This window comes from Blennius ocellaris, assembly GCF_963422515.1.
Source record: "Blennius ocellaris genome assembly, chromosome: 9".
Taxonomy (NCBI): domain Eukaryota; kingdom Metazoa; phylum Chordata; class Actinopteri; order Blenniiformes; family Blenniidae; genus Blennius; species Blennius ocellaris.
This window is the reverse complement of record NC_137658.1, coordinates 5,768,440-5,794,220: the sequence shown is the minus strand read 5'-3', so window position 1 is coordinate 5,794,220 and position 25,781 is coordinate 5,768,440. Positions and strand designations below refer to the sequence as shown.

The 25,781-nt window shown below is 45.2% G+C and overlaps 1 protein-coding gene across 1 annotated transcript in view; it reads right to left on the bottom strand.

Annotated features, from left to right (window-relative positions):
- The window catches only part of dlg3 (discs, large homolog 3), an 84,943-nt gene that overhangs the window by 7,889 nt on the left and 51,273 nt on the right, over nt 1-25,781 (bottom strand). Inside the window, 8 exon segments of the mRNA XM_080502300.1 lie at nt 2,396-2,510; nt 10,991-11,093; nt 11,481-11,637; nt 19,075-19,219; nt 21,465-21,609; nt 22,840-22,976; nt 23,950-24,119; nt 24,542-24,666. Of these exon segments, the coding sequence (XP_080358426.1) occupies nt 2,396-2,510; nt 10,991-11,093; nt 11,481-11,637; nt 19,075-19,219; nt 21,465-21,609; nt 22,840-22,976; nt 23,950-24,119; nt 24,542-24,666 (1,097 nt within the window).

Below are 25,781 nucleotides of genomic sequence, written 5' to 3'. Positions count from 1 at the left end.
AGCGTCGGTAATCTCTGGCCACCCATGGCCTTGTTGCTGCTTCACTGATCTTTCTTCTCTTGATAGAAACCGACCACTTCCAGGGAGCAGGGAGGCCGACGAGAGCCGCAGTTCATGACATGCTCTCGCTCAGTCATGTGACCACGTCACAACTTCCCCCGTGTGAAACTCAAATCCTTACGTTTCACCTTTTTTTTTTTTTTCTTCCTGCTTCCAGTGTGAGCTTTGGAGACCAGCTCTGCTGCACAGACAATCCCCACCGTGATCACAAGATACTCACTGCTGCCCAGTTCAATGTTGAATAACCCACATCAGAGGACAACTGCTCCTGTTACAGGGCTCAAATTTAGAAAAATTTAATTAAGAAAAATTATCAAAAATCGAATTGAATTTTTTTCCCCTCAGGCCAAATTACTCAGCCGTAGTAGTGAGCAGTAATGGCACGTGCTCACAGACAGCTTCACGTCTGTCTCAGTGATTTAGCTTCAGTTATTGTAGCTCTGTGCTCCTCCCATAGTGCCTCAGCCAATGAATTTGACAGGCAGAACTTTAAAGTCTCCTTAACAACAACATCAAGCACCTGTGTGTGTTTTTTCAGGAACAGCAGGAGCTATTAGTAATATTACACTGCAAATAGAAGAAGACCCTGCTTTTGTGGGCCTATTTCCATGATAATTAAACCAATAGGGTTATAGCGTTCAACACCGCTGCAATGTTTAGTCTCGCTGTGCATGTGCACACACTCCAACGTGGACCTCATAGATTTCAAAACCTCAGGAGTAATGTCATCCACCATGTTGTGACTAATCCAAAACAACCCTTGCAGTACGCAAACATGGTTTTAATTATCGCTGAAATACAAAACAATAGCATTCACCATCAGCAACTTTACAATGACCTGCCGTTGAACCACTAATTGAAACAAACCAGGTTTACAATATAACTGCTAATTAGAACGAAGTCATTAGTTTACAAAAGCACAAACACAGGGTGGAATAAAGTATTGCAGGCTGCACAACATAAAGGATATTGTTCATGATTTTCTATATCATATTTCTCGCTGCTATCTCCGCATACTTCTCACGACAGTCGTGTCCTGTTTGCCTGAGAGCGTCACCGTCTTGTCGAACAGGTCGACCCACAGCCTCGTCTAAAGTGCTCACACTTGCTCTACAGGTTTGGAACTTTCTTGACCTACAAGCCTACATCTCCACGTCCTTTACACCAGCCTGCTGGATAACAACGGTGCCCAACATGCGTTTTGTCTTCCGTTTTCAGATTTCAGCGAAACCTTCAGCCCACCACCTGAAAACACGGCTGACAACAGATCAGCAACAGGAGTGAAACTGTCACGGGATCATTTGCAGTCCGCCGTTTCACCGGATCGACGCATTTGCTTTGATCGTATTGTGACGAGGAGACGTTGAATTTCATAATTTGTGCCTGGCGTACTTCGGTGGAGACGGCGAGTAAGCACACGCGACACTTTTCTTCTGAAGCACACCTCACAGTGTGAATGGCTCCACATTCCTGAGGCTGGGAGGACATGGCAGCTCCTGCATCAGCCAGTAAACGACAGCTTCCCAACATAACTGTGGGCTTAGTCACCCGCACAGGAGCAGGCTAGGCTCTACATGCCTCATAGGACTCAGTGTATAAGACAGGCATGAGTAAGAGCGGTTAACACTCTTCTGACGGGCCACCGATGAGATAACACCTACCGCGTATACTTGTGATGCAGCCGAGTGAGGCCCGCTGCTGTTCAACCTGGGCAAAATCAATTTAGTAATGTTGCCATCGAGCTTAGGTTAAGTGACACGCATTAGTGCTGCAGCAGAAATAGGGGGGGAAGCACATTGACAGCAGAGTTACATCACGTTGTCCTTTTACCTTGACCTTTCCCCGTGTCCTCTGTGACTCGCGGCATTTATGTGAACAGAAGGATGCCACCTGTTTTAATTCCTGAATGAGCCTCCATCCAGTTTGGCAACGGGCCCAAAGTGTCATAACACAGGTCACTTCAACAAGCGCCGCTGTCAATCTACATTAAACAGAGTAAAATCAATGCCACAGAGGGCTCCAAAACAACACGAGAACGCCCGCCCATCAGCTTTGCGGCGCTCATGAATAGCATCAACCTGTACAGCCTAAATTAAATGTTATCGCACAAAGGGCTCGTCGTGAACCGTTTTATGGTATGATCTATGTCATACATGCTGCTGCTGCTCCCCAACAGCAGGAACGATTATGCCAACATGTGTGCTCGGGGCTTTAGTCGCTCCCCCCCGCAGACAGGACCAGGTTTATTATGCAAGGGTGGCTATTTTGACTGCAGATTTGAGGTTTTGATGTCGGGGGGAGTGCAGGCGGGACTGTGTGAGCGTGTGTGGTTTACCTGACATAGAGGGAGCGTTTCTCACTGGTGCGCAGGGAGCCTGATCCCGAGCTCATGCTGCTGTTCATCATCTGCTCCCTCAGGTCGTGGATCTTGGACTCAAAGCGACTGTACTCTGTGATGGAGGAAAGGCAAGGTGTCTTTAGCCACAAACACACAGACACACTTTGAACTTTCACAAAGCAAGCGGCATTAACAGAAATCAATCATCTAAGATTAGGTCCCAAGTCACATTGCAGCAACAACAGACCAGTTAATCTCCAGTCTTTGAACTTGAATTATCAGACGGGTCTCGGACTGCACTGCACCTTTTAAAATATGAGCGGACTGGTGTGGAGGCGCTCCCACAGTGGGAAATCTTAGGTTTGTTGAACGCCTGCAGTCATAGACCTACTGCTATGTGATATTTCAGTGGCTCCTGTTTCAGCGTTTCCACAGCTGATTTTTATTTGTTTACGCCCGATGCCCATCCTCATTGGGGTTTGAACCGAACTCATGATCACAAGCTTGCTGCTCCGGCCTCTGGTCTGCTCTCCATCTTACATTAACTGATGTTTTTTCTGTGATTATTTTTACACCATCCCATAGTGGCCTATTCTCAAAGATTCTGGTGTAATTAACAATTTTCAACATGATTTTTGGATTATTTTCTCTGATACGGGATAAATAGAGTATTACGTTTGGTTATAGTGCATCAACTTTTCAAAAAGGTTTCTAGATATTAATGGACTGTTTAATTACCATCATTACATTGTGGAAAAAGGGGTTTGGTTTGACTCACTATCAATGGTGAAGGAGAGAATCTAATAATCCACTCAGCAGTTCAGGGAGAAAATAAAATACAACCTGGTTCTCTTTGAGTTGCACAAACAAGGTCATTAATGTTGGATGTTTTCATGACAAGATATTCCTAAGAAATAATAGTATGTTTCCCCCTCCCATATCTGAACCTCTCAGGAAACAGTTTACAAAAGGTAAATTGTTAAAATTGAGAATTGCCCTGTATAACGTCCACCATATTGATTGCGTCTGTGCTTAAATAACAGATATAATAATTATTCATGTACAAAAGTGTTTAGTATTCATCGAGAGATGAGAAGCAGAGCAAGTCGTCACAGTATGTACACAGGAGACGTTCAGGTGCTGGGTTGAGCGCAGGTCATGTGGGATGAGAAGTGCTTGGAGCTCAGGATACGACTGCAGTATAATGCGTGAAACTGAAGCTAACTTGCCGACAAAACGCTGCGGGTTATGACTGACGTCATGTAAAAGACTGAAGAATTTAATATTCACGGCTAAATTTAGAGGAGAAGACGTCCACATGACTCCGATGAGTCACAAGGAATCTTTCCTGAATATTCATTAACTTTTCAAATATATACTTGTTTAACTACTGAAACGGCTCCAAGTTTCTAGGTTGGTACAACCAAAAGGTAAGTCGACGTCGATCGCGTGAACATTTGAAATAAACTCACCAAAGGGTGCGCAACACTGCCCTTTTGTCTCATAGCAATATTACCGAGGTGCAGCGACGAGCGGAAGTGAGTGGAGGAGAAGGTTCAGTGAATCCTTGAGCTGATTAATGACCCCAGGAACAGATGGTTTATCACAGATCTGCCTTACACAGCCAGTAATGTCTTGTGTCAGGCAATTAATTATATAGATTAATTAAGTTCAACATGGGCTCTTTAGCGTGGTGAAAAAAAAAAGGGAAGCCCTCCAACAATTTTAAATGCATGACCATTTGTCATAGGTGTGTAAATCCAGTTGGTGGCTCAGGAACATGGGGATGATGTACGAGTCCACCTGGACCTCCTCATTAAGAATGCTCTCATTAGTCTGCTGTGCGCGGCGCTCTGTGCCAAGGTTGCTGGATACAAGCAAGGCCACGGCAACCCACTACACACAGAAACAGACCGACAGATGCAGCTAGAACAACAAACAGGCTAAGGTGCTCATGTGATCACACGAGCGGCGCGCTGGGGCCCCAAAAGGCCGGCAAGGTGAGCAATGAGGTGTGTTATCTAGAGTTTCTGGAGCTTTCGCTCTTCGCGTCACACACGAGCTGTTATGGGCGCACAATTGGCGATTTTGGTTGGAAAATAAAAATATCTGTCGGCCGATCATCCATATGAATTCATATGACGTAAAAGCCACGGTGATTTCATGACACAATACGACACTGTGACAGATTTCCTGACAACACAGGAAACATTGAGTGACAGTCACGACATTGTAATAATGTCTCATAAGGACTGGAAATGTTGGATTTCTTGGTAGCTATTTCACAATTTTTTAGAATACCGTCATTATTAATTACGTGGTTAATTTCCCACAATAAAAACGAGTTAAAACATCAGCAATATGTTTCCTGAAAAATGCAGTAATGAAACAAGTCTGTCTCTGAATTACCTCATAAAAGAGCCAACGCGAGAGAATGCCGTCAGAATTAATTCAACATACAGTATCTTTATGATTGCCATGCCTGTAGCAGTCGACGCCTACCTCGAGTTTAATCATTCATAGCCGGCATGTAATGCGAATGAGATCAAAGTTCTTTTTTTCCCCCCTCTCTCTGTCAAACAAGCCTAGAAGTAGCACTGAAAAATAAACACTGATGCTTACAAAGATGGATCTGAGGCTCCGGGGAAGTTCTGAGCAGGTGCAAAAACAAACTCATGGCCTGTTAACTGGGATCCCCTCCCAATCCCGGCACAACCACCTGCTGGAAAAGCTAAAAGGGATTCAAAGCAAACACGAATGTGTCCCGGGGCCCGGCAACGGCTCTCTGCCCCGGCCCCGGCCCCAGCTCAAAGGGTTAACAATACAACAGAGTGACGCTGCAAGGTGAGGCAACCAGACACCGCCTGACTGGCTGTAACCAGGAGCAACCTTCCAGCACTCCTGAAAACAGGGACACCACATGCGGAAGCAGCCATTCAGACGAGTCCACTGGGCTTTGAGGCACAAGAAAGGAGCACAAGAAGCAGCAGCGCGGGAGAGGAGGGGCCAGGGGACAAGACAAAGAGCAGCTAAATAGAGAGAGAGAGCAGCCTTAATGCCCTGCTTCACAACGCCAGCCAACCTGAGATCTGCGACAATGAGATAGCGCTGCGGCTATCGGTGGCACAGGTGCCGCGTCTAAACGCTCGGCTCTTTCACATTCCCAACGTCCAAGTGACTCATCCAAACGCCGTGGACATGCAGGGGAGCAGAGGGAGCGCTCACCTACAACTGAATTTCAAGCCTCCGTGGGAAGTCAGGGCGGGAATCATAAGAAAACCATAAATTGCCGCCGCGCCTCGTTTATAGTGGTGACATCACAGTATGAGCGATTGTGCAACACAAACTATGTATAGCACCACGTGATACCTGTGTAGCTGAGCAGGAAAACACGCGACCAGCAGTCTTAATGGAAATCACACCCCCCCCACCCCCCATCACTTGCATTATTATGTGATTTCCAGTAATATCACAACCAGATAGAAGAGAAAGAGGAAGTGTACGCCTGTAGGCTAACAGACAGGCACTCCCAGTACCTCCATAGAACACACTGTAATAGGAAAGAGAATAAAACAAAGAAAATTGACCAATACACAGACTTTTACTGACATTTGTTAAAATTGTTTCCTTAACTTTGGCCACCATACTTTATCCCATTGCCAAACCTTCACACTTGTCTTCATTCAAACATTTCAACAGAGACACACAGAAACTCTACATATCACCTGACTATTATGAGAAAATTTACCTGACAATAGTTTTATATGATTCTTCAGCCAAAAGCAACTCTAATTCCAAACAATGGCACTCATTCAAAACCAGAATTCTTTCTTTTTTTTTTTTTTTTACATTTAGTCCACATAGAAAATATGCACCTGACCATACTGTACCTTTGAGTTTGAACGCTGCTTTGCACAAGGTAGCTTTGTGACAACAAGGCTGATAAAGCAAGATAACACCCGAGTGCAGAAATACCTGCTCTACTCAGTGATCATGCCCTTGGTGTATATATATATATTTTTTTTTTTTTTTGAATGGGGAAATAAATTGGACATACTTGTTCTAAAGTGTTCACAGGTATGGAAACATTACCTATTTTCGGAATTGTTGTGTCACGATTAATCCCTATTGTGTTGGGCAATTGGAGAACAAGTGCAAAACAAAACAAAAAACATTTGAAAGTTTTCCTGACCCGAGACAAAATAAGATAAAACATAACAGGGTTGAATTGATGCAGAGCACTTCATTCTGAGCTCAGGCAACGTTCTTGTGGTCTCGGTGGTTATCATACTACTTATGTCTATTGTTTCCAACTGGACTTTTTGGAGGGACAAAAAGTGAAAGCATCCTTTGAGTATTAAACAACTAAGCTGTACAATCATATAATCAATAGGAACCCCCCCCCCAACTTGTTTCCCCCAGTAATGTGGGCGACCTCCAACAGTTTATTTAAATTAGGAACAGTTTACGGTGCCCCTATTATCCGATGACACATTTTCTTTCATGAACAACTGAGTCAAGCCGGGGAAAGAAAGAAAAAAACAAAAAACAAGTTATGCGTTAATCCATAGATTTTCCACCAGCTCAGTCTCAAACGCTGATCAATCCCTCATAAATCATTCATTAACATTCCTACTGACAAACATACCTTCAGAGTCCTGGGAAAGTCTACAGCTCTGATTATTAGAACCTGGTCCCTTAAAGCAACGGATACTCAAGAGCGCTCCTGTATTTTTAGGAGCGACCCACAGGAAGAAAAGACAGCTAATAGAAACTGGGACTATTCGGTACCTCTCACTCCCACTGCGTGTCCTCATTAGTTGTACGGCTTTTTTTAATTTTCTTTATTTTGGGGGACAGTCGTGTCTCTTTTGATCCAGTTATGCAACGCAACAGCAATGTACTTGTAACGCGAGAGTGTGTTATATTCTCAGGGATAGAGGAGCCAGTAAATGCAGGCGCACACACACACACACACATTGCTGGATAACAGTGTAGGAGGTATATGTGGACCCTGGCTAAAATACCACCACAAAGCTCTGTAATGTACACTGTTGGGAGTTTAATGAGGGTCACGGAGTGTAACATTTCCTTCATGGCCCTCCTCCCATTTCCTACATGCAAAGATACAAGCGTGATTACACTGCTTGATGGTGAGGATGGGCAGAATGTGGACTCACTGCCCACATTTCCATTCCAGAATGACAATTAAGGCATGCCGGAAACCCTCCTTTAGAACCACTTGTAGTGTAAATGGGAGCAAACGCTAGGGGGTTCAATTGTGGCTTCTTTTGGGTTTCGGTGCCGGCGTTTCGTAACAAGTTCATGATCCACGACTATCATGTCCAAGCCGTTTGCCCTGCAAAAACTAGTTGCTCACCCTTCCAACAGACTGACCGTCCCTGTACCGCACACTGAGGTTCCTCCTGCTCCAGACTGAAAGGAATGACATGCCAGGATTCCAGGAGAATTACTGGTGTCAGATCTCCAGTCACCAGAGGGGTCACAGGAAGTCAATCATTTGCCAGCACTCAAGTCGTTCGTGTACAGCAGTTAAGAAGTGTACACAAACAGATAAGCGTCCCTAACCGAGCCACAAAGGGGGCACAGAGCCGCAAGCATGATTTGGTATGGAAAACAAAGGTTCCCTTCAGCCAGCCACATCATTATTCAAGATGCTGCCTGAATGCCCCGGCCTGCGAGACAACATGAACTCACATGGCCAAGTACGAGGAGGAACACTTCAAACATTGGTTTTGATCCGAGTGCGTGCAGTTCCCTGGTTTAGGCCCACTCTGACTCTCAAATTCTGACCTTGAAGAGTTATTAGACATTAAAGGCTCCTGTTTTATTAAAAGAAAAGCGGACTTGAGAGCATGCTACGACCTAGGCCTCTTCACATTCCTATCATAGCCCGACTTTAAAACCCAACTGACATGCAAAGCCGACAATATCCTTTTCAGTGTTGTAACAGTATTACTGCAACATGCCCAGTACATGACTGGAAAACTGGATACCACACAGCTGGGCAATGGTTAACCATTACAAGGTCAGAGAGTTGGGATTTTATTGAGAGAAAGAAAGAAAGAAAAAAAAATCTGTTAAATTTGGAAAACATTTCCAGAGCTGAACACCAGTTCCGCTTCAGTCAGCATGAACACAGGACCTGTGGTCAGTGAGCTGTAGGAGCAGAGAGGCGAGGCAGTAAAATATAAAGATGATTTCACAGGTGAGGTCACTTTTTTTTGTTTTTTTTTAAACAACCAGCAGCACTGAGCTGACACTCACCTGTCTAACCACACCTCTGTGTCCCCACCTAAAGGCTCCGCTTACATAAGAACTGTAAAACAACTGTTGAATGAGCATTGCAGTGAATAAATTACAACGTAGCTCAACTTCATCCGGCCTCGTGTGGGTTTTTAAAGCGAGACTTTCAATCGAGGAAAGACAAAAACAAGCCACGGAGGCGCTCGGATTGCAGGTAATGGCAGGAGTGTCACCACAGAGGTGGTTGTTTCAGTGCAGTGAGGGCGCAGCTCCCACATGCCTGCCACTGGAACTTATCATTAATCTCAAGGTTGATATAAGGCTGAGCAGGTTTAACTCAGAAAAATGATAATTATAGCTCTTTCAGGCTCAGCCATTAGAGGAATGTACAAACACACACACACACTCACTCCCGCAACAAACCACCTCAGTACCGCAATAAATAGAAGCACGTTTCCATCAAGAAACTCACGTAGATTTTCGAACCGCGTCGGCTCGTGAGTTATTTCCTGGGACGTCTCCCTCCTCGAATGTCCTCGGTTAAATAAAAATAAAATTAAAAAAAGGAAATGGGCTGTTAATTCGGTTTCTTCATCCAGCCATTGGGGAGTTCATGCCGCTTCTGCTGTTGTATCCGAGCCCATCCCCCATCCCCGCACTCAAGCCCGGTTCACAGGCGCTAAACTTTTGCCGCTTCCACCCTCAACCTCCGAGCGCGCCCAAAGACTTCCTCCGTCCGGCGCCAACGCGAGTGAAAGCTGGGCACCCTCCGCTCGGCGTCCGCCGCTCTCCGTTGTCCTCGAACAGCGGCAGCTCGCTGGGGAGTTTGAACCGGGAAGGGACGGCAGCGGTTGGTTTGCCCGCCTCGCTGTTGTTGGCTCGCGCAGGAGCCGCCCCTGAAGCTGAATACCGGCCTATCCGGAGCCCTGAGCGCGGCGGCCAGGTACACCTGAACGCGCCGTTAACGCGCTATTAACGCACGATTCAAGCGCCGCGCACCGACACGACCACCACACCGCAAGTGTCCGTGTCGCGCAGGGACCGTAACGCGAAGGAACCAGTGATACAAATCTGTCAGTGGCAAGCATGAGCCCCGAACCAAGAAAACTACATTTCCCACAATACAACACGTCAGGGGGGGGGGCGTGGGGGGGGGGGGTGTTCTTCCTTACAGCAAACATGGAAACAAAGACAAACTGATAGCCTTTCTAAATGACAAACTGGAAATCATTCGTTCACTTATCCTAAATAAACAAACAAAGAAAAAAAAACCGGACAAAAGTGATTCCAAATGAAAAAGCTTCGACATCTTCAACGGAGATTTACCGCACATTTGTTGTCAACAACAGGTTGCTAGGTAACCCAGGAAAACAAGACCAGGGTTGAGCCCACGCTTTGAGGGCAATTGTACTATAAGTAGTAACAGTAACAGTAGTGCCAATAACAATGCTAATTATTGTGTTGTTTTTTTAAATACACCAAACTGCTCCTGCTACATTTCCACAAAACATTAGTTAATTAATAATTACAACATATTAAACAGTTAATACATCTTTTTTAAAGCAATTTCATAAGTTGCTGCAACCCAAGCTAATTTATTAGCGCTTGATTAATACATAGAATACACAGTGTGTGGTTTCCTCTATTCACACCTAACACAGCAGGATTCTAGTGGTCTACCCCAGCGCAATAACTACCAGAGGCTGCATTTGGCATCTGAATAGTCAGTTGCACAATCCCCCATAAAACCTCAACATGTTGTCTTTAACCTGAAAGGTGGAATTTTAAAATTAAACAACTGCAATATCACACTTGAATTATGGAGCCTCAGTGTTGCTGGTATTCCATCGGACTGATTCAAGCTGTTTCCTGACTGCAGTCTGCATTTTATATTTACCATACAGACTTTAGCTATGGGGTAAATATGAACGCTGCCCTTTCTTCAATTCCAGGTTTTACAGTGTGCAAGTTACACTGTAGATTTATTTGAGAATTTTCAGCACTGATGGATGTTGTGGGTCTTGCCTCATTACTTAAATTAGTGATCGTAACTCTGGAAGGAACTTTTTCTCACAATCTACTTGAAAGCTCTTTACTGGGTTTGGTGAAATTACCATTAAAAAAGCAGGAATACTTGGTGCTGTAGACGTAACGGGAGGTTTAAGAGAGCCTTTATCACACAGCGGGAAGGTGCCAATAGAGGTTACATTGTACAAAGATTAAATTAACTTGAAAAAAGGAAAACTATTTGTCAATGTTGAGAATAAGTATCGCCACTATGGCCTTTTGATGGACGACAGTAAAACATCATCAGCAGAGCCTCACCTTCAGGCCTGTACTGAGCGATGATAGTGACAGTCTGCCCAGCTCTCTTCAGTGCTGCAGCTGCTTGCTCATGTGTGGCATTCCTTAGGTTCACACCATTCACCTAAAGGAAATCAGATAGAGAGAAATTTAGCGAGAAACACCCCATATTAGATAAGAGGACAGTCGATTTTTTTTCTTCTGATCTGGACAGAAAAGTCAATACATTGATGCAGCCAATATACATAAATAAATAAAACATTTAACATTGAACCTGACTGGGTTATATATGGAGTGTGTGTGTGTGAAAAGCTGCACAATTCATCATTCAAGTGATTGAACTATCTTTATCGTATTAGCTGTTCAGAAACGGTCACTCCATTTGAAGAGGGCAGATGTTTGCGTTGTTTCTGAACTCGAGGCCTCCCATTATCTTATCAATATTCTGACAGCAGGAAGTGGCTGAAAATCCTGCTCCCTCAAAACCCGCGACAACAGCCGAGATACTGACCGAGAGAATCCGGTCGCCCCGCCTCAGCTCGCCGCTCAGGTCGGCTGGCCCTCCGGCCAGGATGAAGGACACGAAGATCCCCTCTCCATCCTCCCCGCCGACGATGTTGAAGCCCAGACCTGTGGAGCCCTTGTGCAGCAACACTTTCCTCGGCTCCCTGCCAAACAGAGTGACAGTGTCAGGGTGAAGGGCAGGACACAGCACAGAAGAGAGACCCAGAGTGAGTGAGAGAGAGATAGAGAGATACGATTAAAACGGTAATAGAAAACGCTTAAGCAGAGGCGCTCACTGACGCTGTTTGAGCCAACAGCCATCTTCTTTTGGTTTACTCCATGTATAATCACAAAATGTCACATGCATCCAGTCCAGGCAGCAACAAACAGCACTCCGGTCTCTAATTGTAGATCCTATGTGTATATATATTCTAAAGTAAGCACGGTTAATACAACATATATAAGGGTTAAGTACTAGATACCACTTACTGGTAGAAAATAATGATTTACCAAGTGATAAACATGCACTAATCACCACGCCAATAAAGACGGTTGCTGATAACCACGTGAGCAGCCCTGCTCGGTCAATTCAGCAACACAAGCGGCAACTTGATTGGAGTCAGAAGTCTGTCTATTTCCTGCGTATGCATGGAAATGCACACACGTGCGCACACTTAACCACCCACTCACATTAACATACAATGAGCCACCTCCTGCTCGACAGACCCGCCAAGGCTTCACTTTAGCTGCTGTGACTCATCCTTCAGCCAGCTATTCAGACTGCCTCACTTTTAAGACGCTCGAGAGGCCGAACCACCGCCACAGTCCAGCACAGGCCCTTTTAGATCGCACTTCACACAAATGCAAGTGTGCACACACACACACACAGACTGTGGGAAGTTGACTCACGCACACAAGCACACACACACACACACAAACACGTATACATGGATGTATGTGCACACGGACGCACACACGGTCTCCTCTCAACAGAAAACACTGCATGGTTCCCATTAGTGGTCTCCTCTCGCAGTACTCAGCCTGAGGTCTACAGGAACAATTCCTACTCGATCCCTAATGGCTGCGCTCAGACTTGCTGTTAGGACCATTTTGCCACCGATGGCAGCTGAGGCAGCATTCCAGACTTTCAGTATCATACCCATGACCGACTGGAAAAAGAGCCGACTGCTGCACTAAAAGAGCGGAAGAATATGGAAAGTCCTGAATAGTAAAACGGTGCCTTCAGCAAGACAGTGCGGCTCTATTCATTTTTTAAATGAACTGAACTTAGTAGAGGGTTGTTGTAACGGCGCGACAGATGACAGGTCAAAATTCATGTGGTAGCACTTCCTCTGCAGGAGTCCTTATAAGTAAAGTTTTGGACAGGGAAGCTTCAGGACAGAACAAATTGACTAATACTGCACTGTTGAGTTTTTACTTTTCCTATGAAAACAATAACACACAATATTACAACCAGGGAAAGAAAAATAAACCAAGTCAATAAAAAAAAAAAAGTCTTTAAATGCAACTAAAATGACTGCTTTTTCTTTAAACAAGACCAGATTAAAATAAATTCACTTTCCATTTTGGGCTTTTCCATTTCATTTTGACAGAGCACGCAGATGGTTACCTTCGGATCCAGACACGGTGCTTGCTTCTGAATGAGCATTTCCTAACTGTGCGTTCATGCAGGTTCCTCAGGGACATGGAAGACGAGATGTTGACCGAGAACATGTTTGCCCTGGCGCATTATTCAGCTCAGCATGGCTCCTCAACTCCCGCTCCCTATCTGGCCTTCTACAGAAGTGTTGTTGGGCTCCAATTTTAGCAACTCCAGGCCTTGTGCTCACTATCTCGTCCCCGTGTGCAGTGATGGGAAGCAGCTCCTCTTGACGTAGTGACAATCCCAAGCAAAACCAGTAACTTAACCCTCACGCTACCTTATGGATGCGACGTTCTCTTCCGTTCTGTGGGAGAAAGCAAAAGTTCCCTCCTTCCCTTCGTATTGGACTGCAGATAATCCAAGTTTGATCCCATTTGGCACCGGTTTGTTCCCTCGACTCTGCTGTGATGTTGCAGTGAGTTCAGCCCCCTTCTAACACAGCACACCAGCATTCCTGTCTGTCAGCCTGGCTCTCTGGAGACGAGGCAGATAGATTCCTAGAACATCCTTGTTAATTTGTCAGAGTGTAAACAAATGGAGACGCTTGAGGACTTGACGTTCGTGACGGCCCGATCTGCTATGTGATGGTCTCTCCCCTCTACAGTGGACGGCACATAGATTTGCCGAGAGGAAACTGACACACAGTTGACCGTGTAATACTCTGACACACAAGGTCAGCGTCTTTTTTTTTTTATCACATTACACTTTGCGCGACTATCTGCTTTTCTGCACTGTACGTCTATAGGTTGTGAACTGCCTTGCTTCTTTTAATGGAAAATGGGAGTGAACGGCTACACATGGCGATGCGGGGATCGGGTCCTCCCCCTCCATCACAAGACCCGCTACCCCCTCCCTCTCTCCCATTCTTCTTTTCATCCATGCCAGGAATGTAAACAGTTAGAGAGCGGTTAAAAACCCTCTCTCTGCCAGCCATTTCTCTAATTCAGCAGCCGTCCTCCCGCCCACCACTATATTTTCCCTCTGTGCCTCAGTGTTTTGGCTGAGGCAGTCGCAGCTCAATCCTGAAGCTGTGAATGGAAATCTAGGCTGTGGGGTTCAGCGGGTCATGATGCCCTGGCCTCAGCCCAGTAATTGGCTCTGCTTGGCTGATTAATGGTGGACACTGCAGATGGACGCCATTTTCCACGGACAGCCAGTGCCTCTTGCAGCATTATACCTCTCCCTTTCCCCCATAGATTGTGTCTGTGTATGGAAAGAGGTGTATACGGTCATATTCATTCCTTTGTGCCGCTTTTATCCATTCATAGATTTAAAGTAGTCAGTTCTCCCTTAGTAGCTTATTCTTCATATCTTCCACGATGACTCAAAATAAAACGAGTGATAAGATATCAACGTGTGAAGTGTGTACAACCAAGTCCGCGGGGAGTATTTTTGTTTTGTTTAAAAGTGCCTGATAAGGGTCAATGTTACTGATGTCTTGAATTGCCCTTGTAATCTATCGGAAGTTTTGTTTTTGTGCACGTGTGCGACACACAAAGTTACCGATTAGCTCACCTGCTGCTGCTTTGCTCAGACTGCTGTGTTTACCCAAAGCGACCAAACAGTGCGACTCGGCACAGTGAAAGTGAAGTGATGATGTGCTCAAAAGCGAGCATCTTGGAAGACTTTCTAACAGTTCTGTATATTTAGGCTGATCCTGAGTCTTGTGTCTCTTCATGTGATCCCAGACTGACTCAGTGATGTTGATATCAGGACTATGTGGGGGCCACTCCATCTGTTCCAAGACTTCTTGTTGTTCTTGTCGCTGAAATTCGCTCTTTTATGATTCTAGCTGCAGATAGGACATGTAATTACGATGGACAATGAATATGGAAACTGATCAGAAATTTACCACGATGGTACACCTTTGGCCGATATAATTACACTCAATGGCCACTTCGTCAGCTACTCTTCGCCAGAACGACACCACTACCACAAATTCTGCTTCCACAAAAAGTACTAATGTTCTGTTGTGCTTGAATTTGCCTGAAAGGTTTTAATTTTACGACCACATTTCTGATGTGTGAGGACTGCATGACACCGAGAGGTGTTTCTAATATTTTGCCGTCATAATAACATGAATAAGAGGAGCAGAAAATCATAGTAGCTCCACAGCTGAGCCGTGTATGGCTGGCAGAGCTGGACTGCTTGCTTAGTGATTGTGAGCACTGTCATCATTACACACAGATGCATGTTTACACCAAACAAGCCCATGAGACACAGAGGTTTTATCTGTTATCGAATCCAGTGTGGCCAAAAACAAAGATGCAGAGGAGCTACTGATTACAGTGTTAATATATTTCCAGAAAAAAAAAAAGGGGGGAAATATCAGATGGAGAAAGGGGAGGGGGGGTGTCGGGGCATGTGTCTGTGATGACACTATTGAGGGGGATGTGCAGATGGGCAGAGGGCCGATACAAGCTATGACTCATTTCTCACAAACCAGCCTGCTCCACTTCTGCGCAAACCTGCGCTCACTATAGCATCCGTCTAAAATAACCTTTCCTGGTTGGAGCCAACGGGGGACGCTGCCGGAGGGAAGTGCCCGCTCTCGGCCCGTTAAGTTCAATGGATTTGGGTGCACATCAGCTGGGATGGGGCTCAAGTCGGTTCTTGAGGCCCTCGGAGACAATGCCGCTCCCCTCTTGGTCAAACAAGCAGGCAGAAATCCACAAGGCACAAATGAGTTTGACTTTGGCCACGGTATACAGAATATACATAACAGGTATGTACATATGTCTGCGCGCGTGTCGGCACACGATGCGCAAATATCAGCGCTTACGATACTCATGTGTGATAGGCGCTGGCAGCGTGGGTGATGAGATGGGTAAGACTAGAGAGCACGGCCTGGTTTTCCCAGTGTGCAGATGAATCATGACAGCTGCAGGACTGTCTGCGGCTACTGGTCTGCTGGCCTGTACTGGATCAGGCTCCAACTCCCTGTTGCATTTATGGTAACAACGAGACTCTGTTTACATTTGCATACATCATGGAGGAGCGAGAAATAACATTCCAGACAGCAAAAGCAGAATTGTCTGTGCTGCTTCAGTCAGCCACACTATCCTCCCTGTTCGCGTTTTTGTTTTTTTGTTGTTTTTTTTCAACAAAGCAACCTGACTACAGTTACAGCCAAACCTCAGGAAAGAGGCATTGTGTGTTCTCACTCTGCTGGTCGCGTCCAAATAAAACAAAACTGTGGTGTAATTGATCTTTCAAGCGAGGGTTCATTTGCATCTGTGAACGTTACAATCTGAACTCTGTTGCGTAACAAAACCACACAGAGAGGCCCTTTAAATGTGGGTCTAATTCTCACTACAAACAGAGCCTGATGCAGTTTGGCTTTAACAAACCATCAACATATATACCAACTATATACAGGTTGCAACGGAGTACAAACCCCTCTTTCCTTGCAACAGATATTTATTGGCTTCTGCCACTGTTTGTACTCATTTTTAAATTTCTTAACTGCTGGTGGATTTCAAACTTGTGGACAAATCCTACCACAATGATATTTCTTGTACATGTTGCATACAAACCATATCAGTGTCCCTAACTTGAAATGCAACTGTGACCACAATTCAAATTGCCCCAAAGCAATATCTCGTTTTCCTCTTTGTTCCCCCGCCTTGGCCAGAGAACTGTACCACAAGTGTGAATGTAGACTAATGCACTGAAAAAAAGCACAAACCGTCATCTGTGCATGACATACATGCTACACAATGTTGGCTCAATTTAGCACAAACACATTACATAAAAGTCACAGTTCACACGGAGAGATCAGAGCATTCATCCATGAAGTGAGGCACAGTGGACGGGACTGCGAATATGGTATAAATAAATAAGCCAAAGAAAAAAGCAGGAGGCATTTTGCACATTTAGTAAAGCCAAGCTGAAAAACAAATAAATAATAATAATTTAAAAAAACAAAAAAACAAAACCCTCACACAAACGCACAGGCTTGACCATAAAAAAAAATCAATGTATATTACTGTGAGCAAAAGTAGCCTGGCCTGAGATAGAAGCGGAGTTTTTATCAATGCCTCCTGACAGATGGAATTGAGCAGCTTGTGAGAGCGTGAAGCCCTTTCGGCTGCTCTCCTGCGGTGAGGTGTTTGTGAAGAGCAGGTACGGCTCCATTTTAAACAGCAAGAAGCAAGACATGATTTGTTTGAGATTCATGGACAAGGGCAGATTAGTGGAAAAGTGATTGTCAAATAATAAGTGTATGAGTGAAAATAAACAAAGATCTACGCACGCACGCACGCACGCACGCACGCACGCACGCACGCACACACACACACACACACACACACACACACACACACACACACACACACACACACACACACACACACACACACACACACACACACACACACACACACACACACACACACACACACACACACACACACACACACACACACACACACACACACACACACACACGACAAGAATTGATAAGATAATTTCTTTCATTTTGGCTTCATTATCAAAAGCTCTTACTGGATTTGTGTAAAGCACTTTTCATTTGCACAGCGGTGGATGCATGTGAGTCCGAGACAGTTTGAAATACAAACAAATAAAAAGCACCAACACACTCAAATTTGTGCCACACAGCAGTACATACAGCAGGAATGGAAAAAAAGTGCGGTGGGGAAACACTGACATGCAAGCACAGAGACAGGACGCCAAAAGAAGCACAAATATCACCCTGCCACCCCGTCTAACCCTCCCTTTCCTCTCTTTCTCCTCTCTTTATCTTCGCTGTCCGTCTTATCCGCTTTAAATTTCAAATGTGCACAGACGCGGCACGGCACAGCACTGCTGAGACAGGTGGCCTTTAACCTGCGGTCCGACTCCTGTCTGAGGCCAGATCCAGATGCTGAGCTACAGAGAGGAGGGTTAGCTACGCAAGGCATGATGGACTAGGTTAGTACCTGCCAGAGAAGGGGAGTGGACCTTGGCACAAAGGAGCAGGGGAAGGACAGAAGCCTCTGTAGAGGGCCTGGGGCACCTTGCTGTCCCCAGGTTTGTGGATGACACTGTAAATAGGTTCAGCCCTGCTGTGGGGTACAGGAATCACAGTGAACTGGACAAGTGTGGGACACAAATAAAGCACACATACCAACAAGGATGCGACAAATGCACATACAAGTCATGTAGACAGCTTGTACAAGGACATTACAGGGCAACATAGCAAACACCCATCCAGTAACAAACACACTCCGCAACACACGCATGCAGCAACACACACACACACACACACACACACACACACACACACACACACACACACACACACACACACACACACACACACACACACACACACACACACACACACACACACACACACACACACACACACACACACACACACACACACACACACACAGGGGCAAACCAGAGGGAATAAAGCCTCCCCAGAGCTGTGGGTTAAGCTGACTCAAGGCCTTGTGGGACGCTCCAATCAAGCAACTATGAATGCTGCGTCTGATCACGTACTTGGATAGGAGGTCAGAGGTTAAAACACAGTTGTAACAAGTACAAGAAGTGACAAAGGGCCTCCCTCAGCACACTGTTCACCACTCGCTGACCAGCTAGAATATACTATGCACCACCGGGTCTCAGATGAACGGGAAATAAAAAAAAAAACGTGACTCTTCTTTCGGTGGTAACCTTAAACTGCTGTACACGCATGCATCATCGAACACACTGTGACGACGCCTGTGAAACAGCCACCAAATAGAGGCTGATGGGAACTAAAGGCAACATCTAACTACATGTTAACAAAAGTGCATTTAATCCACTTTACCACCAATCCAGCTAAGCTGCACACAAAAAATGGACTCGTCAGCCCCAGACTCACATACCACCATATGAATAGAATGTACTGGAGAGTGAGCATTGATGGAGGAGCCAGTCGGGAACGTACCTTGTGAAGTCTTCCTCTCCCAGCATGTGGCGGGGAACAGGCGAGTACCTGGACGGGGTGACCTGGGGTGGGGGGTACACGGGTTTGGGCTCCATTGCTCCCATGTAGTTGTGGCTGACGTGGTTGTCCACCATGGGGGGGAAGGCTGGAGGGAGGGCCAGGCCAGTAGGGGGAAAGAAAGAATGATTACAACGCAGGCACGACCAGAACAATAAGAGTCCACCGCCACAAGCTCATTTGCTCCTTTTGGATGCCAGAATAGCTCAAAAAGCACAACAAACATTCACTTTTACAGGAACGCCACCAGCAGCAGAGGATTTATGCCTCTATTAACCTCCACCACCTGGTTTATTCAAATTAAGATTTTGAGGATCAGAAGTCAACCAGCTTATGTCTGGGGAAAAGAAGGCAGCGTGCAAATTGGACACGTCAACAGTCCATCACAGGGCAAACAAATATAAAGAGACGGTCATCCAGATGCAAGTCACATCGATTTCCAGTCACTGATACATTTAAGAAGCATGTAAGGAAGGCAAACTATTCAAAATATGCAACAGGCCAGTAGGTTCGATCGAGGTACCCTACCTGCTGTGAGCTAAGAACACGAATCACAGACTGAACAAATCAATGCCGCTGCTCATCGTGAGGTTTCCATAAATGCACAGACGTATAAAACAGATGTACAAATGTGACTTGCGTTACTTGCAAGAATGGCTGCGGTCCCTACACCTGAACAGTCTCTTATTCAAAAAGACAGACATTTGCACTCTTGCCTCATAGCCAGAGAGATCCTGGTTCACTTTCAAATTAGCATTTGGAGCCTCCCTGTGTAAAGTTCACAGGTTTTCCCTTTGCACAGAGTTTCTTCAGGTCCTCTGTTTTCCTCCAGTAGTACAAAAGCTTGCGTCTGAGGCCGATTGGTGACTAAAATTGTCTACAGCTGTGAAAGTGAGTGCGTTTGCCCGATGATGGACTGGCAACCTGTTCAGAGTGAACCCTGATTCACCAATATAACTCCGGCTGCGACACGGCAGTAGACAACGCAGTTTAGAAGATGAATGGAGGTTCAAGCGCCATGCAGCCATGTCGCATGTCCCTGGGGACACCAAGTCCTAACAACTGTTCCACCACGTCACCCCTGCTGTGAAAAGGTGCAAATGTTTCTATATAATTAATGGCTTGATTTTGTCTCGTGTCCCGTTGAGCTACCACCAATAAGAAATACCTGTCCTCCTTTGGATTTGGTCTTGGCAAATTGACCAAGACCAAGATGCCAAATCTACGACTCATACTTCTTACTGCCTTTAGCTTCTTTGTTAGTAACATATCCACATTCCCCGAGCCGAGCAATTAACAGGGTGAGAACAATGATATTAGAAAAAATGAAAAGTGGCCAAATCACAAAAACAAGACCAATGTTTTCCTGTGAAGAATCAGAATGACATTTAGAAAAAAAAATTGGCTTCCCTTTTTTGTCATACATCTAAATTAATCTCTTGTCTCTGTTCAATGTCTGTGTCGATTGTTTCACAACTGGCAACAAGCACGGACTATTATCAGAACAGGGATGTCTCATTAATCTAGACCTGATGTCTCAAATCCGTCAATCCTCTCCTGGGGGAACATGTTCCTCACATGTGATTGCAGCCTTTGTGCATGCATGCAAAACGCATCCTCTGAATGTACATTCTTGACGGAAAAAACATTTCAAATCCAGATCATCTGACCACGGATGCTAATGTCAGAGTGAGAGCAGGGTTAAGTGCTTTAAGCTCCGACAACAGTAAATATTAAGGATACACACACACACACACACACACACACACACACACGCACAAAAATGCCCCCATCTAATACTAAATCACTGCTCTGTGGAAATGTTGAGATGCTGCAGCTGAAGATCGTGGGCTCTCATGAGCAGGTGGGATGTGAGAAACCATCCACACTCAGTGGGAGGCAAAGAACTGCGCTTGTTGTTACTGTGGGAAGGAGTGTGTGTGTGTGTGTGTGTGTGTGTGTGTGTGTGTGTGTGTGTGTGTGTGTGTGTGTGTGTGTGTGTGTGTGTGTGTGTGTGTGTGTGTGTGTGTGTGTGTGTGTGTGTGTGTGTGTGTGCACACGTACTACATTGACTATGTGGGTGTCTGGGCATCGCAGTTTTGGGGAGAGAACAGTGATCCAACAGAAAATAAATCATAAAACATCTTTTGTAAAGATAAATGGACAATTCCTATTGCAAAACATGGTAACATGAACCCGATTTATAAATACCTCTCTTTCTCTTATGTAAAAAAAACAACAAAAAAAAACATCATATGAAGAATGAAAATAAACTCCTGTTTTGCATCTTGCCTGCTATGCGAGCATAACTCCAAGAAGAAGTAGATACGTACTGCTGGAGTAGTCGGGAGGGGCGTACATGTCGTTCAGATGTACGGGTCCCGGCTTGGCCACCTTGAGGTAAACCATATCAGAGGTGTTCTTCAGTGCAGCCACGGCCTCCTCGTGACGCACGTCCTGCAGCACGATGTTGTTCACCTGAATGTGACGATGAAAGGCAAGGATTAAAAAAAATAAATATAAAAAAGATTCCTGTATCAACACCTGAGAGCCTCGTGTCTTCGCCGCACTGTGACAACATCATGCATCACAGCAGTCATCGCACCAGCCAACACAATAATGAATCATAGCTCCGAGGTATTATGAGAGTTCAGTACATTTCAGCGCCAGAGTGAAGTGTTGGTCGGTTCCACAGCGTTAACAGAGGTCAAAAGCAGTAGGTAGGGGGTTATAAAGGACGCTCTGAATTTCTCTTTTAAGATTCCTTCCGCTGGAAATATACTGTCAGTCAAAAGTTTATAAACGCTGCATATTTTAACACCGTCAATAATGTAACAGGACCGGCGAGCTGTACAGTATGCCAAAAGTGTTGAAAATGTAAAAAAAAAAAAAGAGAGAGATTTTGGACAGTCAAAACTCGCTGCTCTGTACTTTTGCTTAAAATGATCAAACGCTATGAACAACTACGCTGCGTGTTTTAGATTTGTCCTTGCACCAATACACATGATTTGAATAAAATATGGAATGATGCATAAGCTTGATCGTGACGCACTGATTTAAAAAATAAACGATGTCACCTGAATATATAATGTACAGATCCACAAAATAGGTCTACCACTGTTACGTCGACTTCACCTTTGAAATGTATTTCATGTACCAGCAGTACTTTGTTTTGAAAGATCTAATTAACCGAGGCGGTTTTTAAGATGGCATGCAATTGTGGTTTTGTGTTTTGCTGTAATCTCGAGGTCTGACAATAGTAGTCTCGTGTAGAACAACATGACAACATACTATTGCAGCTACACCTTCCTAATCTACGTAATTTAGTGTTAAAGTGAACTTTTTTCCATGACGACGAGACAAAATATCAGCATTGCATAACATTTGTAAAAGCTTATTAAACATCAGCAGCAAAGGAACTGTGTTTGGTATGAAGACTGCCGATTATTATTTATTCAGAATATAAAACAGCCATAATCAACCTAAACATCTCTTACAATCATATTCTGCTGGTGGTTTTTTTTATCATCGTCTCATCTTTTGGTTCAAATTATAGCTGCATCACAGTAATAAATTATGGTGTCTCACTTCGTTTACAAGCAACCAACTAGAGGGAGAGCACGTTGTGTGAAATGTTTCTCATCAGCAGCCTGAAGAGTAGATTATGCAATCTATACTCAGTAGTTGGGGTTAGGCGGGGGTTCATACAGCTAGCAGGCGGTCTCCGGTCTGCAGCCGTCCATCTTTCTGAGCGGCCCCTCCTTCGATGATCTTGGTGATATAGATGCTGTTGTCTCCTGGGATATGCTGGTTCCCAATCCCTCCAGCAATACTGAATCCCAGTCCTGGACAGAGAGTTACAACAAACACACCGAAATTAACCTTTTGATGTTTGACTTCGAAGGCAGAACTGCAAGATATCTAAATAATACTCAAAGTTTACTCACAGATGCCTTATAATATGAAAATACTAAACATATGCCTCCAGAATATAGGAAAATCACATCTCTCCATCATCAGAATTTCAGACGGGCTTCTCAGCAGCGACCTAACATGCTTTCTCTCTTTGATAATCAATGGTACAGAAATATCTTTAGAAATTCTCTAGATTTAAATAATGACAAAAGCAATAAATAAATAGAAAATATCCACAGATGTTCAAAAAAAAACCCTCTTCGTTTGGCCTCATAAAGACACTAGTTTAACAAAGAATAAAAAAACAAAACAGTAATTTAATCGGTAAAAGGGGAAGTTTTTATTCAGTTCCCCTCAAAATCAGCAGCATGTCAGCGATTCTATTATCTGACTGTATTAGTGAGCGTAGTGGCACACAAGGAAGCTTCTTAGGGATTACTTGCCACACAAGTTAGCAGTCATTTTAAATACATGTCCTTTGAAAAAAACCCAATGGACACATGATTTTAGAAAAAAAAAAAAAAAAAGCCTGAACATCCCAGACAGACATGGGAAGTGTCAGCTGATGTTAATCACACATGATGGATACTAAAAGCAAAGAAATTGATGAAATGAACAGTAACATCTTCACAGATTTCACAGTATTTGACATCAAGTCGTTTCTCTGCAGTTGTATTGTAAAACCAGGAAAAGGCTCTTGATTAATAAAAAAAAAAGGGCATCTTGCATCTAAAACATTCTAGATTTCTTTTTACATTTGCCTTCGGACGTTTCACTTCTACTTCAGTCAGAGTTGAATAAGGTCCGATTTCATACAATCGTCTGTATTTCTACTCAAATGAAAAACATGAGTCCTCTATCCAGGTCTGGCTCAAACGTCCATATTGACTCTTCGCTGCTGACCTTTGGGGCCTTTCAGCAGGTTGACCTCCAGAATCGTCTCGGGTGGCGCCTGCCTCCGTCGGACCAGCAGCCGGACAACAGGCCCCGCCTCCTTTAGCGCCTCCACCGCTCGGCTGTGAACCACCTCCGACACGTCCACGTCGTTCACGCGCAACACGCAGTCGTTCACCCTGCGGAGGGAGAAGTTTTAACGCGTCGCACAAAGTCGCTAAGGGTTACCTCACTCGCATAAAAAGCAGGGAGACGCAAGCAGCGCCAATATGATCGTCAATCTCCCAAAGCACAGAAAAGCACTTCATATCATAATTTTTGCATGTTCACACTTCGTTTTTTTTTTTTTTTTTATCCCAGTGAATCATAATTTGGAGGAAGCACACGGAGCCCGGGGGCAGAGGGCTGCAGAGGCTCTGCCTCGCACACAGCACCGCCTGGCGGGACACGGTGTTGGTGGCGATTGAAGATGAGAGAAGAGAGGTGAGAAGAGAGAGGGACAGAGGTTGTCAAAGAGCTTTGACAGACTAAGAGCAAAGGAAAGAGGCGAGGCGGAGCGGTACGAGGAGCTTGTTCGCGTACAGGAGGAGCGGGACCTTACCCCAGTCGTCCGTCCATGGCAGCTGCTCCTCCAGGGATAATTTTCGTGATGAAGATCCCCGGATCATCGGGAATGTGAGGATTGTCTATTCCTCCAGCGATGCTAAAGCCCAGGCCAGAGTTCCCCTGAACACAGGTCACGAGTGGCGTTTTCAGTGGAGTACAATCAACGGCACATACATTCATGCACTTAGATGAAAGTGACGGACCCAATGTGGGCTCAAGGTCGGTGCAATATGGCTCTTAAGTGTATTAGCGTCACGTGATTGATGCAAACGGCTGCAGGGATTTCTGCGGGGCATTTCTGATGTCTGTTCTCATGGACACGTGTGTGTAAGTGTGTGTCCTCGCATGTGACGAATGCTAATGCGGCGTATTCCATTAGACGAGGGCACTTCGGTTTGGAAATGCCACGCGTATCGCCGTCGACCCACAGAGAGGCGTGCGTGTCGGAGGGTTGTGTGCACATAGAAAACGGGATTTACGATCTGAAGTAAAGAGGAGTTTTGAAGCGCCTTTTTCTATCGCACGACACGACGCTTCCTCCCTTCCCCGCAGGAAAACGGACCCTGTCACTGCCTGCCGCTCCCGTCCCCGGGACGACAAAGGGGACCCATTTGGATCCAGTGGGTCTGGACACGCTGCTGCATCTGACAGCCGTGGCCACGGAGACGGGCAGCAAACAAGACAGCTGAGAAAAGACTTCAGTTTATTATTTTCTATAATTAATGAGGAACAGTCGCAACAAATTAGGACAGAGGGAGGCTGAGGCCTCCCAGTGTGCCGCTCTGGAGCCAAGAGGAGTACACTGGGCCTCACCACCAAATGCTCCACACCCACAGACCTTTTAAAGTGTGACTTAGCATAGTTTATTTAAGCCTCCTTGCATGCAGAAATGCCACTTTAGAGTGGAAGGGCTGGAGAGACGGTGTGCATCTATCGAGGGTTCGAAGCTGCATCTATATGTGGGCGGAATAATGAGCGGGGGGGGGGAAACGTATAGTTCTGCCACTACAAGCTGAACTGCCACTGACAAGTGCAGTGGTGCCCGCTGAACAATTGAACAGGAGAGCACTCTACATTTCTGGCGTCTGCTGATGACATGTGCATCAAGATTATGTAAAACGCCACGCGCCTCAGCGGTGTTGCTCTGTTGCCCGTAGTCGCATCAGACGCCGCGCATACGGCGTTCCTAATGCGCGGATATAAACAACGCATAGTTTCCCCCACGTGATTCTCGT